Source organism: Ovis aries, chromosome 23 (assembly GCF_016772045.2).
Source record: "Ovis aries strain OAR_USU_Benz2616 breed Rambouillet chromosome 23, ARS-UI_Ramb_v3.0, whole genome shotgun sequence".
In the NCBI taxonomy this organism is placed as follows: domain Eukaryota; kingdom Metazoa; phylum Chordata; class Mammalia; order Artiodactyla; family Bovidae; genus Ovis; species Ovis aries.
In genome coordinates, this window is record NC_056076.1 from 49,963,389 (window position 1) to 49,982,621 (window position 19,233).

General features: G+C 42.7%; 1 protein-coding gene across 3 annotated transcripts in view; it reads right to left on the bottom strand.

Moving 5' to 3' along the window:
- MYO5B (myosin VB) overlaps nucleotides 1–19,233 on the bottom strand; it is a 337,450-nt gene that overhangs the window by 170,488 nt on the left and 147,729 nt on the right. For all 3 annotated transcript variants that reach the window (XM_042239477.2, XM_042239478.2, XM_042239479.2), the window contains exons 3-4: nucleotides 11,776–11,947; nucleotides 6,340–6,484 (exon numbers count right to left, since the gene is read on the bottom strand). In XM_042239477.2, the coding sequence (XP_042095411.1) occupies nucleotides 6,340–6,484; nucleotides 11,776–11,947 (317 nt within the window). The remainder of the gene's footprint in view (nucleotides 1–6,339; nucleotides 6,485–11,775; nucleotides 11,948–19,233) is intronic.

Here is a 19,233-nt window from a genome sequence, read left to right on the forward strand (position 1 = left end):
GGCTTTAATATCAGCACCCTCGTATTTTTAATGTTTTATTTTTTACTGGGGCATAGCTGATTAACAACGCTGTGAAGGTTGCCGGTGGACAGCAAAGGGGCTCAGCCATACGTATACGTATATCCATTCTCCCCCAAACTCCTCTCTCATCCAGACTGCTACACCCCCAATTTTTATAGTGTTCAACGACTTTAACGGTTCCTCATGACCTCTCGCAGGTCCAAGTCTCTGCGGCGGGGCCACTGTTCTCCTTAAAGAGTGAAGACGCTGAGAACTTCAGGCCCAAAGGGTCTGTGTGTGGACACACAGCGGGTGGGAGACACGTCACCAGGGACAGACCCCGGACACTCCTGTACAGCAAACACCTTACAGAGAAATGAAACCTGGCTCTCAACACTGAAAACACGAAGCTTGATCAGGAAGTACTCGACATTCCAAACTTCTCCAAACTATACAGCCCAGAATAATAAACCCCCTTATATCAAAGAGGAAGGAAGAAACTGACATCATCCTACTTCAAACTGGATCTCAAAGCAAAGTGTGAATTTAGGTCACCTGTGTGCAGTTCCTTTTAAAAATTATTCCCCCAAAGATCCAAATTCCACAAAGTCTGCAGCCCAAAAGAGATCCTGAAGTGTCCTGAGTCCATTCTCGGGTGTCCCAGAGCATTCCACCTTAATGATCAGGAAGATTAAGCCATCAGTTCTATTGTTTTTTGTTTTTTGGTTTTTTTTTTTGACCTCAGAAGATGGAAAATGCACAGTGTCCTCTCCCTTCTGCAGCACATTTCCACAGTCAGGACTTTTCTGGGAGTGCTCCCATGGTGGGGTGAGGGGTTGTCCATTGGCTACCCCAGGTGTACCGGGTGGCATGTCCCCTTCCAGGACCCCAGGAGCATCCCATTCCGTCTTCCACTATTAGTCATAGCCTGCAGCATAGCAGAACCAGATGGACCCATGCGAGCTCTATGAGCAAATGAATTTGCTTCCCACTGTCCCTAGTTTCTTTCAGAAAAGAACACAAAACCTCAAGAAAAGGATCAGACCTGGGCAGCAGAGTAAGAGGGCCCGGCCCCACTAGCAGAGCCAGAAAATACACCGAGACTCTCATCTCGCTCGAAACTGCGAGGGGAAAGGGCTGTCCCTCAGCCCTCATGGCCCCGAGGACCACAGCCTGCTCTGCTCTAGGAAGACTACCCGGGGCCAGTCGCAGGCCCCGCTGATGGAGGGAGTACCGCTTCTCCACTGGTACAAAGGGCTTCGGGGCACACAGACTGGGTCTGAATTCCAGCTTCACCATCTACTGCCGTTCATTACACAGAGGTCATTTAAATAGGCAAGGCATTTCTGCAAGAATCTAAGCTCCTCACAAGAAGGGGTCCTCATCCTTGGAAATGGTATCAGAACAGGGAGAGAAGGAAGAGATTTTGAAATAGGGCCCATAAGAGAAACATCTCTCTTTGAATATTCCTCATGTCATATTATCTCTTTATCTAACAAGCTCTAGAATGTCTCCATTGCTTGAAGCCAGCATTTCCCAAAGAGTCCTTGAGATAATCTTTGAAAACAGTTTTGTGTCTAAATATGATTTGCAAACCCAGCATAAAGCATCTCCATCTTGGAGACTCAGAAAGCACATCAACATAGCTGCTCTGAAAGCCCCTGCCTTGAAGGCAGATGTTTCACTTTTAATCCAGGGTTTCTTAAACTCAACTGACCACCTCTGTACCCTCTGTTAGCAGAACACACTTTTCTGCCAAAGTTCACCCCAGCTTTCAGGTTCCTCCCCAGTCCGGTCACCCTGCCTCTAACTGTCTAGTCCACACCAACCCCAGACCAACTTATAACATAGGCTAAGCTTTCCTGGGCACTGTCCCCTGACCATGCCTTTTGTGAATAATAGCTTTTTTAAGATATAATTCACAGAACACACATTCACCCATTTAAAGTACACAATTCAGTGGGTTTCAGTGCATTTGTGGAGCTGTGCATCCATCCATGCAATCAATTACAGAAAATTTTCATCACCAGCCCCCACCACCACTAAAAACAAAACCAAAAAAAATACTGATCAGCAATCACTTCCCATTCCCCCTCAAACCTCCAGGTCTGGGCAAACACTAATCCACCTCTCTCTCTCTCTATTTGTCCATTCTGGACACGTCATATAAGTGGACTCACACACTCTGTTCTTTCATGTCTGGCTTCTTTCACTGAGCACGTTTTCAAGGTTCATCCCTGTGGCACCAAGTACCATATCTTTCTATGTGCCATATTCCACTGTATGGATATAACAATAGTTTATTTACCGATTGGTGGGTTGATGGATTTTTTAGGTTTTTTTCCTTCTACCTTTCGGCTACTGTGAACAATTCTATGGGAACATTCTATTAAATATGAATGTCTCTGGGTAAGTTTCTGTGTGAATATGTATTCATTTCTCTTAGAATGTGTTTTCATATCTAAGAACAGAATGGCTGAGTCACGTGATAACACTGCCAAACTTTTGAAGAACTGCCAGACTATTTTGCAAAGCAGCTGCACCATCTTACATTCCCATTAGCCATGTATCAGGATTCTAACGTCTCCACATCCTTGCCAACACCTGGGAGGTCTTCGATTACAAGCGTCCTAAGGGGTGTGAAGCACACGTGGCTACGGCTTTGTGACCATGTGCTCTGGTTTTATAGTTTTGTGCCTTTTGATGCTGCACTGTCAGGGGAACGATCACTCTATTCCACCCACCTAGAGGTCTGCATCTCACCCTACATATCCGACCAATTCACCAACACCCAGCTTCAAGGCTACAGTTTCTTGGACCAGATGTGATGATCATCCCCAAACTCAACTCAAACGACCCTGAGCGTGACTTCGGTTTACACTTCCTGCAGTTACAGGCTTTTTGGTCTACTGTGTCCTCTCTCTCCAAAAAGACTGTGGGCACCTCAAGAAGTGGGAGAGGTCTCACATTTCTTAGTTTCCACTTAGGAAGTAGCCTGTCAAATCACTGATACTTTACAAAGGTTTGCTGATATGATTTAATCCAGGAGCTGAGGCTAGAATCAGGGGAGGCAAAAATGAGAGAAAGGGCATTTGGGGTTATGAACAAGGGAGGAGCAGAAATAAAGTAATGGTCACTCCACTTCTCACGGGGAGCTACAGGTTCTTACACAGAAGGCAGAATGCACGAGTTTGATGTTTCATGCTACTTGCGCCTTTTTACTCACTGGGAGTCTCCTTGTACTCCCAAGCCTAGTCTGAGGTCAACAAGGACAGGGATGGTGAACCAATCATCTTATTATTATGTCTCCTCATCCTTTTCAGCACAAGACTCTGCAGGAACTCTCTCGGGATGGGGACGAAGGTCTGGATTTATCCCTTCGAGCTTTGACAGACTTCCCTCATATGCTCAGAGCATCACGAGTTGGAGAGACCCAGAGTGAACCACGTCGAGAAAGAAAATCCAGTCCACAGTGAATCATGAGAAAGAATTGCTGAGTCCAAGGCCAACTGAGCCACCGTCACCGCGGGCTGGGAGTTGTTAACGTTAGCTTCTTGTACCCTTAATCACCCAGCTGTTGTGGAGGCTCAGATTCAAAGCACACTGTGTTAGACCACGGTGACTTGATCCACATAACAATCACTTCAGCAACTTACTGATGAGTCAGGAAGCACGCCACACAGTTGGCAGACGAATTGTAAAACGAGCGTGTTTAGTATTTAAAGTTGACAGTGAAGGCCCAGAACAAAAATACAGCAAAAACCATCCCTGCATCAGACCAGTGAGTCTCCCTCTTTCCCTGCAAAGATTCTGCTGGGGCTTCTAATAAGCCCCTCGAATCAATAGCAGAAACCCTGAGCTGCTGACAACGGAACTTATTCAAAAATAGCTCTCTCCCCTGAGCCACGTGTGCTGGCCTTATACTTCTTATGCACGTTCATGAGCAAAAATTGCACAAGAATTTCAGCAGCATTATTTTCTACACGCTGGGACTCAGTGGCTAGAATGATTATAAAGCTTAAGACCTTGAAGAAAACCCTTAATGAAGCAATTTTTTGTCCAACTTTAACATCCAAACCCCTTAATCATCAAATGCACTCCCCTCAGCAAGATCGTATCACCACCACCTTGGATGCCCACCCCTGTCCCTTCCCACTAATGGGCATGAACAAGGACCCAAACAAGTGAAATAACCTGAGAATAGAATAACCGTGTAGACAGCTTCAGCGCAGAAAGGAAGAATGGAGGCATTCAGTCAAGAGGATCTATAAGCTGGAGGCCAGAGGGTTCTCAAAGCTGTAGGGGAGCCTCAAGAAGTCTGATAAAGAAAAGCTGTATGGCAGAAACCATGTAATCATCCTCCAATTAAAAATTAAAAAAGAAAAACCAACTTCTGATACATCTAAGTGCAACTAGCTAGGAGAGCAAAATGGGATGAAAACCAGTATCAAGGACATCCACGAGAGGACAAGTCTCAGGGAGCTGGCGGAACCTATAGCATGGTGGGACTTGTCAGAACCAGGCCACAGTCACCTTCCACTTTAGAAGCATAGGAAACCATCTGTAACGAGTGAGGACAGTCTTCTTCACGTGAAGCAAATGAGCACTCGGCATAAGTGCTTCTCCCAAGACACCGAAGCCTGTCCAGACCCCAGGTCCCCTCCACTGTGCACACACTTGAGTGGGGCCACGCGCTGCGTCACACCACCCCTCACTCTCCCTGCACGTGACACGACCCTGAGCCACACTTCAGTCTGCAGAGTGTGCCTCAACGGCTTACCAAGAGAAGTGACTCCTGCTCATGCCCAGAACAGAGTATGTGGTCTTTCTATGACATTAGAGGGGTCAAAGGTCACAACCATTTTAGCTCCAGAAATGAAATAGCTGTAGATCATTCTACTTATTATATTGTCCTGTTCTCTGATCACTGATTATATTGAATATGGTCATTGTGTTTCCATGAGGAAGCGGATCTCTTACGTACCGATCCACATTATAAACTAGGAAGGAAGCTTACAGAACAGCTTTTCCTCATGGAAACTTTCACTGGGCTGAAAACTGTACTCTGACATCCACGGCAGGACAGACCATCTTAAATGGGATTCTCGCCTGCTCCTCTCTACGCAGCCCTGCTCCCCACAAAGCACTCCTGCTTTTCCTGCTAGCTCTGTAAGATGTCCTCTAGAGGGGACAAGAAAAACTGAGCTGAAAGGATTCAGCATTTTCCTGTTAACTGGAAAATGCATTTCCACCCAAACGTTGGTAAAACTCTCTTTCCCTATGCTATACCTTGACAGTTCAAGAACAGCAGCATGGTGGTCAAGTTTGTGTCAGCTTGGCTAGGCCACAGTTTCCAGACATTTGGCCAAACACTAGTCTGGATACTGCTATAAAGGTGTTTTTTGTTTTTTCTTTTGAGATGAAATTAACATTTACATCAGTAGACATCGAGAAAAGTAGATCACTCTTCATAATGTGGGTAGGCCTCATCCAATCAGTTCAAGGGTATAAGAGGAAAAACTCTGACATCCCCACCAAAGGGAATTCTGCCAGTAGACTGCCTTCAGACTCAAAATCAGGTATCATCTTTTCCCTGGATCTCCAATCTGCCAGACTAATCCTGCGGATTTTGGACATGCCAACCACCAACAGCTGCACGAGCCAATTTCTTAAAATAAAAACCTCTCTCTTCACACACACACACACACACACACACACACACACACACACACACACACACACACACACTCGAATGCTGACTAATATGCTCACCTAGCCTACTTTCTGATGAAACAGACCTGTACCTATCTCTCTGAGTTAGAAAAAGAAGAGCAAAATGAGATCCGCTTAAGTGCCTAAACAGAACACCACTTTCAGGCTAAAAATCTGAAACCACTACACATGACTGCTAATTTGAAGCTTCTATTTCTGCCCCAAATGCCTGGCATTTTAAGAAGTTGTCAGAGTCTTGGTTCTTTCAAAACAGAGCCTTTAGTGAGATCTGTAAAATGAATGGTGATAGTATAAAATGGATTCATCACACCTGGAGAAGAGGCGAGATGGCCAAAAGGAAGTCAAGGAGAGACAAGACACAAGGCCTTAACTGTGCGGCTCATCAGCGTCTAAGGAGCCACTGCTCTCCAACCCTAGGCTCAGGTTCATAAGAATACGATGAAGACTTGAGGAAATGTGGTTAAGAAAAGAACCTGAGGTTTATTTGGTTTCCAAAACACTTCAAACCCAGAATCACCACTGAGAAAAAGCAGCCCAAGAAGGCGGACACTCCCCTTTCCACCCTCTGACGACCCAGGAGGACTTCTGGGCTAAGGTTATTCTTACCTGGCCATCTGCTTGTAGGCTTCCTCTGCCACAGCAAAGATGTGGGGGTCCATATCCCCCATGTTCTGGCCACTGTAGGCATAGATGACATCTTGACCGTAGATTGGCAACTGATCATAAGGATTAATGGCAACAAGCACAATACCTGTGAATAGACAGTGTGGTCAGACTCTGATAGCATGATGGCCTCCTGACATGAGCTTTGCTTTAAAAACTTTTCATTTTGTATCAGAATATAGCTGATTAACAATGTTGTGATAGTTTCACGTGAACAGCAAAGGGACTCGGCCATGCATATCTGTGTGTTCATTCTCCCCCAACTTCCCCTCCCAACCAGGCTGCCACATAACATTGAGCGAAGTTCCATGTGCTATTCAGTAGGTCCTTGTTGGTTATCCATTTAAGATATAGCAGCGTGCATATGTTGATCCCAAATTCCCTAAATATCCCTTCCCTGCATCCTTCATCCTGACAGCCATAAGTTCATTCTCTAAGTCTGTGAGTCCTTTCTGGTTTGAAAGTTCATTTGTATCATTTCTTTTCAGACTCCACATATAAGGGATGTCATACGCTATTTCTCCTCTGACTTTCTTCACTCAGTATGACCATCTCTAGGTCCGTTCATGTCGCTGCAAATGGCATTACTTCATTCTTTTAAATGGATGAGTACTATTTCGTTGTATATACTTACCACCTCTTCTTTATTCCTTCCTCTGTTGATGGACATTTAGGTTGCTTCCATGTCGTAAATACTGTAAACAGTGCTGCAAAGGACACTGGGATGCACGTATCCTTTCTGATCATATTTTCCTCTGGATATAAGCCCAGGAGTGGGATTGCAGGGTTATATGGTAGCTCTGTTTTTAGTTCCTTAAAAAGAACTTCCATCTATTCTCCATAGCGGCTGTGCCAATTTTCGTTCCCACCGACAGTGAAGGAGAGTTTCCTTCTCTCCACACCCTCTCCAGCATTTATCGTTTGGGGTTTTTGTCATGATCGCCATTCTGGCTGGTGTGAGGTGGTATCGCATCACAGTTCTGATCTGCATTTCACTAATAATTACCGCTGTTGAACATCTTTTCATGTGCTTCTTGGCCATCTGTATGTCTTCTTTAGAGAAATGTCTATTTAGGTCTTTTCATTTGTTGATTGGGTTGTTTGTTTTGATGCTGGTAAGCAACAAAAACTGTTTGTAAATTTTAGACACTAATCCCTGTCAGTCACATCACTGGTAAATATTTTCTCCTAATCTTTGGGTTGTCTTTTGTTTGGTTTACTGTTTCCTTTGGTATGCAAAAGCTTTTTCAGTTTAAGTAGGTCCCATTTGTTTATTTTTATTTTTATTTCCATTATTCTGGGAGATGAATTGAAAAAGATATTGCTGTGATTTACATCTGAGAGTGTTCTGCCTATGTTTTCCTGTAGGAGTTTTATGTCTGGTCTCACATTTAGGTCTTTAATCCATTTTAAGCTTATTTTTGGGTGTGTGGTGTTAAAGAATAATCTAATCTTTACTTTTTTACATGTAGCTTTCCCAGTTTTTCCGGCACTCCTTGTTGAAGAGACTGCTTTTCCATACTGTGTAGTCTTGTCTCCTTTGTCATAGATTAATTGACCATAGATGCATGAGTTTATTTCTGGGCTTTCTGTCCTATTCCATTGATCTATATCTCTATTTTTGTGCTAGTTCCATACTGTTTTGATGACTGAAGCTTTGTGGTATAGTCTGAAATCAGAAAGACTGATTCCTCCAGCTCCATTTTTCTTTCTTAAGATTGCCTTGGCTATTCTGGGTCTTTTGTGACTTCATACAAATTTTAAGATTTTTTGTTCTAGTTCTGTGAAAAATGCCATTAGTAATTTGATAGGGGTTCTAGATTGTCTTGGGCAGTATATTGACATGAGTTTTAAAGGTCCTGTTCACTTACATGAAAACAAAAAACAGAAGATGAACAGGATGAGTCTTAACCAATCACTCAACTAAATCAAGATGTATCTGTGTTTATCAAGCACTCTGCTAGGCTCTAATGGAGGAAAGAAGGACAGGTCAGGCCTCTCTTCAAACACCCTGGAACATGGAATAAGCACAGATGTGTGGGTGTACACAGAAACACATGCAGACACACAAACTGAATTCATAAAATAGACACGTACTAAGTGCTATCAGTTCAGTTCAGTCACTCAGTCGTGTCCGACTCTTTGCGACCCCATGAATTGCAGCACGCCAGGCCTCCCTGTCCATCACCATCTCCCGGAGTTCACTCAGACTCACGTCCATCGAGTCCGTGATGCCATCCAGCCATCTCATCCTCGGTCGCCCCCTTCTCCTCCTGCCCCCAACCCCTCCCAGCATCAGAGTGCTTTCCAATGAGTCAACTCTTCACATGAGGTGGCCAAAGTACTGGAGCTCCAGCTTTAGCATCATTCCTTCCAAAGAAATCCCACGGTTGATCTCCTTCAGAATGGACTGGTTGGATCTCCTTGCAGTCCAAGGGACTCTCAAGAGTCTTCTCCAACACTACACTTCAAAAGCATCAATTCTTCGGCACTCAGCCTTCTTCACAGTCCCACTCTCACATCCATACATGACCACAGGAAAAACCATAGCCTTGACTAGCCAGACCTTAGTCGGCAAAGTAATGTCTCTGCTTTTGAATATACTATCTAGGTTGGTCATAACTTTTCTTCTAAGGAGTAAGTGTCTTTTAATTTCAAGGCTGCAGTCACTATCTGCAGTGATTTTAAAGTGCTATAGGATCAGAAAAAGACGATACTGAACCCTGCCAAGAGATATTAGGCTTAAAAAAAAAAAATCTCAAAACTAAAATCTTTAAAAGGGACTGTTAAATTTCTCATTTGTATATGGGATGTCTTAACAAAATACAAACAACTTGTGAATGGGAAATATGACTACACATCTTAATGTCAAATCTTGGCTCAATTATTGTGTGTGACTTTGCCAATTCCTTAACTTCCGAGTGTCTTAGATTCATGGACTGCAAAATGGGGATGATAATTGCATTCCCCTGGTTATCCTGAGGGTAAAATGATTCATAGAGAGCAATTCAGACCAGCATCTTGCATAGTAAGCACTGAGTGTCAGCTATTTTATTATCTCACATCATATTATACCATGTATTATCTTTCATCTCTCTACTTTTTCCATCCTGTGTTCCCAAAAGGACACAATGCAAAGATGGACTCAATAAATACACGCTGAATGAAGAGCTATCAAGTCCTTTAACCCTTCAGATCTTTTATAGGACAAGGAAAACTGATCTTTGAGAACGTGAAAAGAGTTAAAAAAAAAATTCAATGCTGAAGGTAAGACAAATGCATGCTTTTTTCTTTCACATAAAGAACATTCTGGATCTCAAGGGAACCATGGACACATACAAAAAATGTGACTGTTTCCAGTCCTTTGGGGAAGAGAAGGCAGGAATGGGAAGGGTCACTGCCAAGACGGGAGAGCTCTGCCACTGTGCACCCTTTGGTTGTTTGAGAAGGAGCACAGTCAAGAGAATGAGAAGATAAACTATAGACACATCTGATAGAGGACTGCTACCCGAAACATACAAGTGAAAAAAGTCAAAGTGAAAGTCACTCAGTCCTGTCCTACTCTGTGACCCCACGGACCCTACAGTCCAGGGAATTCTAAATATACAAAGAACTCGTAAAATCTAACAATAAGGAAATGAACCATCTGATTAAAAAATGGGCAAAAGACCTAAACAAACACCTCACCAAAGAAGATACAGAGATGGGCAATAAGCAGGGAAAGAAGATGCTCTGTACCATAAGTCACTGGGGAAATGCCAATTAAGACACCAGAGAGATAATACCACATCCCTATTAGCACAGCCAAAATCCGGAACACTGATAACACCAAAGGTGGCGAGGATAAGGAGCAAAGCAAACTCTTATTTCACCACTGGTGGCAATGCAAAAGGGCACAGCCACTTTGGAAGTTTCTTATGAAACTAAACATAATCTTATCATATAATCAAATAATCATACTCATTGGTATTTATCCAAAGAAACAGAAAACATTCACACAAAAACCTGTACATGGATGTTTGTAACAGTTTTATTCATAATTGCCAAACTCAGAAGTAACTAACATGGTCTACAACAGGTGAATGGATAAACTATGGTACATTAAACAATGGAATATTCGGCTTATGATGGAATATTATGCAGCCATTAAAAAGAATGAAATAATATTTGCAGCAACATGGATGGACCTAGAAATTGTCACAGTAAGTGAAGTAGGTCAGACAAAGACAAATATGATATTGCTTATGAACAGAATCTGGAAAAAAGTATTCAAATGAACTTGTTGGTGAAATAGAGAACAAACTTAAGGTTACCAGGGGGTAAGGCTAGTGTAGGTAGTTAGGGAGTTTGGGATCAACATATACATACACTATAATCAAAATGGATAACCAACAAGGACCTACTGTATATATAGCACAGGTAATTCTGTTCAATATTATATAACAAACTAAATGGGAAAAGAAATTGAAAAGAATAGATACAGGTATATGTACAACTGATATAATTGGGGCTTCCCTGGTGGCTCAGATAGTAAAGCATCTGCCTGCAATGTGGGAGATCTGGGTTTAATCCCTGGGTCAGGAAGATCCCCTGGAGAAGGAAATGGCAACACACTCCAGTATTCTTGCCTGAAAATCCCATGGACAAAGGAGCCTGGTAGGTTACAGTCCATGGGGTCCCAAAAAGTCAGACATGACTGAGCAACTTCACATTCATATAACTGATATAACTGGGGCTTCCCTGGTGGCTCAGCTGGTAAAGAATCTTCCTGCAATGCAGGAGACCTGGGTTCGATCCCTGGGTTGGGAAGATCCCCTGGAGAAGGGAACAGCAACCCACTCCAGTATTCTGGCCTCAAGGACTCCATGGACTCTACAGTTCATGGGGTGGCAAAGAGGCAGACGTGACCGAATGACTTTCACAGTTTATATGTATAACTGTATCACTCTGTTGTATACCTGAAACTAATACAACACTGTTAATCATCTATACTCTGATATAAGATAAAAAGTTAAAAAAAAAGATCCAAGCCTGCCATACACTTGCAGCAGCTCACTCAGCAGAGGGAGCAGAGGCCTGAGCCAGGACCCAGGGATGGATTCACTGCCTTCCTACTGACTCCAGGGCTGCGCCTGAGCCAGCAAGCCACACGGTGTGGCCCACTTCTTCCCTGGTTGAGCTTTAACACCAATCCTTCCAAAGAGATGTACGGCAGCTTAACTAAGCCACGTTCACTGATTGCAAACTTTCAAGTGAGAGGTACTTATTAATATAAATGAGACTGAAAGTAGGATTCTTAACCATTGGAGTTTAACACATAAAGTCTAAAGATTGGAACCACTTTCAAACACACACAACCAACAGATACCCCCTACTTACCACAGTAAGTGTAGATATGGTTGGACTCCAGGAAGCGGACCTTTAAATTATGCAAAACTGCAGGCTCATGGAGATAGCTAAGGGCAGTTAGGTCATTTTCTCCCACCAGGATATCTGGATTCCGCAGGAAGGGCAGTTGGTTGTTTTGGACATTGACGGGGTACTCCTGAACCTAAGGAAAGGCAAGCGACAGGCACAAAAAGGCACAGTGATGAACCTTCTCACCTGTAGTCAATGTCTGGTCTTGTCGGCTAGGCCCACTACCGCATTATGATCGTAAATGAAGATAAATGTTTTAAAGCAAGCAAGTTGAACAAAAATACCTCTGTTGCTATAAGAGACCAGTCTAGGTAGAAAATTTGCAGAAAACATAATCCCAGTATATCAAGTGGACGGCGTGAGAAATTCAGGAAGCACAGGTAGATTCTATAAGGTGTTCCTCTGCTTCCCCATGCAAGAATGCTTACTGAGGCTTCAATTCCATTGCAATAGGAGTGCTGGTCTTTCTCCTATTCAGGAAAGCTGCTTTGGTCTGCCCCATTTAATGCTGGTGCTTCTTTACCCTTTCTCCCGTCATCCAACTCATTCTCTTTGTTTATTATCTTGCAGCTAGCCAAGTGCTCTCCATGAATTTCATTCGAGTTGTTCACATGTTTTTTCCCAACCTAACTGCAAGCTATTTTAGGGCAGTAACTAAACTTTGATCTAAAGTATAATAAGACTTTGATGGGTGTGTGTGTGTGTGTGATCAGGCATGTGTGATTACACATCTGAAGGTCAAATCTCAAATGCGAGGTGCCATCCTTGTACTCTTAGCATACACAATACTGTGTGTACTCAGTCGGTCAGGCATGTCCGACTCTTTGTGACCCTATGGACTGTAGCCCGCCAGGCTCCTCTGTCCATGGGATTCTCCAGGCAAGAATACTGGAGTGGGTTGCCATTTCCTTCTCCAGGGCATCTTTCTGACCCAGGGATCGAACTGGGGTCTCCTGAATCGAAGGCAGATTCTTTACCAACTGAGCTATGAGGGAAGCCTATACACAGCACTTGGTACATAAAAATTCAAAATATGTTTAGGGACAGGATGTTCAACTGGTTACATGTACACATGTAATCAATACAAAGATGTAATTAATAAAAGGAAGTGTTCTTTAACATTTAAACAGGAGGAACTTGGCTGCTGCTTACCGTGTTTTATCAGAGTATTAAGTTTCTTATGGTTTTCTTAAAAATAATCTGAGACCTTGTAAAAAGTTTTCTCAACACGGCTTATTTTCAGGAGCTCTTGGGTGGGGTTCAGGAATATCAATTGTTAAAAATCCCCATGTAATTCTGATACAGGTGGTCTATGAATCACATGTTAAGAACCACTAGTCTTCATAACTCTTTCAGGAAAGTCTATAGATATAGCCTCAATTACTGGGATAAGAGTTAATTTCTAAAAGAATATGAATATCAGTGCTCTCTTCTGCCCTACTTTGAGACTTGTACTGCTGCTGCTGCTAAGTCGGTTAGTCGTGTCCGACTCTGTGCGACCCCATAGATGGCAGCCCACCAGGCTCCCCCGTCCCTGGGATTCTCCAGGCAAGAACACTGGAGTGGGTTGCCATTTCCTTCTCCGACGCATGAAAGTGAAAAGTGAAAGTGAAGTCGCTCAGTTGTGTCTGACTTAGCGATCCCATGGACGGCAGCCTACCAGGCTCCTCCGTCCATGGGATTTTCCAGGCAAGAGTACTGGAGTGGATTGCCATTGCCACTACCCGATACTAAGGTACATTATTAAACCTACTATGATATTGGCTTAAGTTACAGTTCTAATGGTGTTAAAAGAAGCAGATAAATGAAACATAACACCAGATCCAGAAATAAATGCAAGCACATATGGGTAAAATTTATTCATAACATTAAAATAGCAAATAAATGGATAAAAGGGATTTTTCAGTAGTAGGAGGTAAATTTGCAGCCATTTAGGAAAAAAAATGAGTCAAGGTTCCATTCTTCCCATATTAAATAGATGTTAGATGGGAAAAAAATAAAAATTAAAATCAAAAAGAAAAATAAAACCAATAAGAAAATGTGGGTAAATCTTCACAAATGCTTTGAAAGAAAGTAACTTTGAAGGGTAATACAAAAGCCAGAACAATGAAGGAAACTATTCATTAATTTGACTACAATCTAAAACTTTAAAACCATCATAAAACACACCATAGGCTAGGCTAAGTCGCTTCAGTCATATCCCACTCTCTGCAAACCTATGGACCATAGCCCGCCAGGCTCCTCTGTCCGTGGGGTTCTCCCAGCAAGAATCCTGGAGAGGGCTGCCATGCCCGCCTCCAGGGGGTCTTCCCAACCAGGGACCCAACCCACATCTGCTATGGCTCCTGCACTGGCGGGCAGGTTCTCTACCACTAGCATCACCTGGGAAGTCCTTTAAAAACACACCATGTGCATCAAAAATTGAGAGAAGGGGACAGTTATTCTGCATTATTGAAGGAACCGACATTATTAATAATCGAAGAGATAGAAGTTAAAAAGAAAACCAATACTCCAACAGAAAATTGGGCACAAAATACAAGTCACGAAGAATTACTAATGGATAATATGTTAGAAACTATTCAGCTTTTCACCATTAATGAGAGAGAGGGAAAGAGAAGATTATTTACAGCCATTATCCATCAACTAAGCAAAGGTATAAAAACTGACAGGACCCCAACCAGGAAGGGTGTGGACAAAAGGGTTCAGACTGATTTAGCCTTTCTGGAGGGCAGCTGGCAACACTTTATCAGAATTTTTCATAAATATTCTTCCTCGCCACCAGGAGACAATCTTATAAATGATCAAAGATATCAACTCCCGAAGCTATAAATATGAAAGTAAAGCACAACACAGACCTATATTTACAGTCAGGCAGCTGCCAGAGCATTATGCTACATCTAACAAAAGGCACATTATCGAATGAAATCTATAATAGGATTCCACTGATTTTAAACTATATATTAAAGTCTATCTGGAGAAGGAAATGGCAACCCACTCCAGTATTCTTGCCTGGGGAATCCCACGGACAGAGGAGTCTGGCGGGCTACAGTCCATGGGGCTGCAAAGAGTTGGACACGACTGAGTAAGTAACGGAAGTCTAGCTGGAATAATATCCTCACAAAATAACAATGGTTATCTGTGTTAGGTTTTCTTTGGATAGTTTCTTGTTATTGGATTTTTTTTAAATTTATTTTTTTGCATCAGGTCTTTTTCATTTTTTAATTTAATTTATTTAATTGGAGGATAATTATTTTACAATATTGTATTGGTTTTGCCATACATCAACATGAACCCACCACGGGTGCACACGTGTTTCCCATCCTGAAACCCCCTCCCATCTCCCTCCCCGTACCATCCCTCTGGGTCATCCCAGTGCACCAGCCCCGAGCATCCTGTATCCTGCATCGAACCTGGAAGTTTATTTTTTAATTGAAGGATAATTGCTTTACCGAACTGTGTTGTTGTTGTTGGTGTTTCAGTCACTCTATGACCAGCCTAGTTCAGTTCAGTCGCTCGGTCGTGTCCTATTCTTTGTGACCCCGTGGACTGCAGCACGCCAGGCCTCCCTGTCCATCACCAACACTGGGAGCTTGCTCAGACTCATGTCCATTGAGTTGGTGATGCCATCCAACCATCTCATCCTCTGTCGTCCCCTTCTCCTCCTGCCACAAATCCCTCCCAGCATCAGAGTGTTTTCCAATGAGTCAACTCTTCGCATAAGATAGCCAAAGTATTGGAGTTTCAGCTTTAGCATCAGACCTTCCCAAGAACGGACTGGTTGAATCTCCTGGCAGTCCAAGGGACTCTCAAGAGTCTTCTCCAACACCACAGTTCAAAAGCATCAATTCTTCAGCACTCAGCTTTCTTCACAGTCCAACTCTCACAGCCATACATGACCACTGGAAAAACCATAGCCTTGACTAGACGGACCTTTGTTGGCAAAGTAATGTCCCTGCTTTTGAATATGCTGTCTAGGTTGGTCATAACTTTCCTTCCAAGGAGTAAGCGTCTTTTAATTTCATGGCTGCAGTCACCATCTGCAGTGATTTTGGAGCCCCCAAAATAAAAGTCTGACATTGTTTCCACTGTTTCCCCATCTAGTTCCCATGAAGTGATGGGACCAGATGCCATGATCCTCATTTTCTGAATGTTGAGCTTTAAGCCAACTTTTTCATTCTCCTCTTTCACTTTCATTAAGAGGCTTTTAGTTCCTCTTTACTTTCTACCATAAGGGTGGTGTCATCTGCATATCTGAGGTGATTGATATTTCTCCTGGCAATCTTGATTCCAGCTTGTGCTTCTTCCAGCCCAGTGTTTCTCATATTGTACTCTACATATAAGTTAAATAAGCAGGGTGACAATATACAGCCTTGATGTACTCCTTTTCCTATTTGGAACCAGTCTGTGTGAAAAGAAGAGAAGCAAAAAGCAAAGGAGAAAAGGAAAGATATAAGCATCTGAATGCAGAGTTCCAAAAGAATAGCAAGGAGAGATAAGAAAGCCTTCCTCAGCAATCAGTACAAAGAAATAGAGGAAAACAACAGAATGGGAAAGACTAGAGATCTCTTCAAGAAAATTAGAGATACCAAGGGAACATTTCATGCAAAGATGGTCTTGATAAAGGACAGAAATGGTATGGATCTAACAGAAGCAGAAGATATTAAGAAGAGGTGGCAAGAATACATGGAAGAACTGTACAAAAAAAGATCTTCATGACCCAGATAATCATGATGGTGTGATCACTCACCAAGAGCCAGACATCCTGGAATGTGAAGTCAAGTGGGCCTTAGAAAGCATCACTACGAACAAAGCTAGTGGAGGTGATGGAATTCCACTGGAGCTATTCCAAATCCTGAAAGATGATGCTGTGAAAGTGCTGCACTCAATATGCCAGCAAATTTGGAGAACTCAGCAGTGGCCACAGGACTGGAAAAGGTCAGTTTTCATTCCAATCCCAAAGAAAGGCAATGCCAAAGAATGCTCAAACCACCACACAATTGCACTCATCTCACATGCTAGTAAAGTCATGCTCAAAATTCTCCAAGCCAGGCTTCAGCAATATGTGAACCATGAACTTCCAGATGTTCAAGCTGGTTTTAGAAAAGGCAGAGGAACCAGAGATCAAATTGCCAACATCCGCTGGATCATGGAAAAAGCAAGAGTTCTAGAAAGACATCTATTTTTGCTTTCTTGACTATGCCAAAGCCTTTGACTGTGTGGATCACAATAAACTGTGGAAAATTCTGAAAGAGATGGGAATACCAGACCACCTGACCTGCCTCTTGAGAAATCTGTATGCAGGTCAGGAAGCAGGAGTTAGAACTGGACATGGAACAACACGACTGGTTCCAAATAGGAAAAGAAGTACGTCAAGGCTGTATATTGTCACCCTGCTTATTTAACATGGTTTTACTAGAAATCAAAGGGTTTATGACATGATCAGAGACAATTAACTTTTGGCACAAGAAAAGACTTCTTTGGAGGTAAAGAGGAGACTGAATTTTAACACCTTTTCCAAGATTAAAGCTCAGTCACCCACTTAGATTGGACTTTCTCAAGGCCAGGAGCTAGGAATCAGGAACACATGGGGCTCTCCTGTTGGTCTCCATCTAGCAAATGGAAAGGGATAAGAGGAAGACAGCCTAGCCCTAGACTTGGACTTACCAGTAGACGACTATTTAAATTTAATTCATTAAAGCTAAATGTAATGAACACTTCAGTTTCTCACACTAGCTACACTTCAGAGGCCCAGTAGCCACAAGGAGCTAGTGACCTCCATACTGGACAATACAGATAGAGAAGATTCCACTGTAGGACAATGTTCTCTTGGTCTAGAGTGCTCTAAACTCTGGATCTGTGATTCTATACCGCTTTGCTGTTGTTTGTTTACTCGCATCCAACCCTTTTCCAACCCCATGGACTGGGTCGGCCAGGCTCCTCTGTCCATGGCATTACCCAGGCAAGAATACTGGAGTGGGTTGCCACTTCCTTCTCGAGGGGATCTTCCCCACCCAGGGATGGAACCTGCATCGCCTGCACTGACAGGTGGATCCTTTACTACTGAGCTATGGGAAGCCCTTATAATGCTTAGTAGGTACGTAAAACAATATCAGTTGAATGAATGTCTGATCTTTTCACGACCTCTCCCATACCTCGATTCACGTCCATGCTACATGGTACCACAGCAAGGGAACATAATCGCAAAAACATCTTCAAATGACAAATCTCAACACAAAGACTTGGAGTCACTGGTCAGCATATACAGAAAAGGAGAAAGAACTGTTCTTTATTCATAGAGGAAAGAAAAGCTAGTGAAAATAAAGTCAGCAGCAGGCAACCCTGAGGTGCCACATGGCTCATCCTTTGATGTAAATGAGCCCAACCAGGAGTTAAACTTTGTATGCAAACCCTCCCCATCAGCTAAAGCAGTGGCTCTCAACCCTTCCTGCACCTTGGAATCCCATGGGGAGCTTGCCAAAAGATGCTATGCTGTGTCCTTTTCTCCAAACTCTGATTTAAGTTGTCTGGCTGTGTTGGGGCTTTGCAGAATTTTTAGAAACCCTCAAGAGTTTCTATTGTGCAACCAAAGTTGAGAACCACTGAACTCAGTGGTTCTGCTGTGCTGAGCCCATTGCTTCACTTCCACAGACAGCAGCTGCCCAGCTGTAAGATGAGAGGACTGGTCCCAGTAATCTCTAAGGCCCTTCCAACTTTATTGGTCTAAAGTACTTAGCTTCGGTCAGTGGTTGTGGGGGTGTTCTCTTTGGTGTTCTCTTTGTGAGCTGTCAGGCAGAGAAAATAGGAGACCTCAAGGCATGAATCCACTTACACTCACTGTAATAGCAAGTGTTCAGCTCCAGGGTCATTCAATATACACTAAAAGGCCATTTAACATTATGTCCTAAATGAGTACAAAAAACATTCACTTAATGAATGTCCTGCTGTCTGATTCTGTAATGGTTCTGTGTTTAAGTCTTATATTTCCATCTTTTCCAGTCTCCGAAAAGATCATGTTTCTTAAAAAAGAACCTTATTCCTCCCCTCGTACCATTTAGCCCAGGCCCAAGCACAAGCATGCAATCACTTAAAAAATAAAATACTGTGGGACTCATGTGAACTTGCCTGTGAGGAAGGGTCAGTTAGGTTATGAAGAAATAACAAATTAACGCTGAAATCTCAGTGGCTCAACACCACAAAGGTGGTATATAATAATTGCTCATTAATAATTGTTTTTAATGAATGAATAATAAATGAATGATGATGCAAGTTAACTAAAGGAAAAAAACAAAACCTTAGGTGAAAATAGGCAATTAAAGAGTTTAAGTTATAAAAAAAAGAAATCACAGCAGCACAAAAACATGAAGTTGAAGAGAGCACATTCCATTAGAATACAGACTTATAAAAGTTTAGCTTTCAACA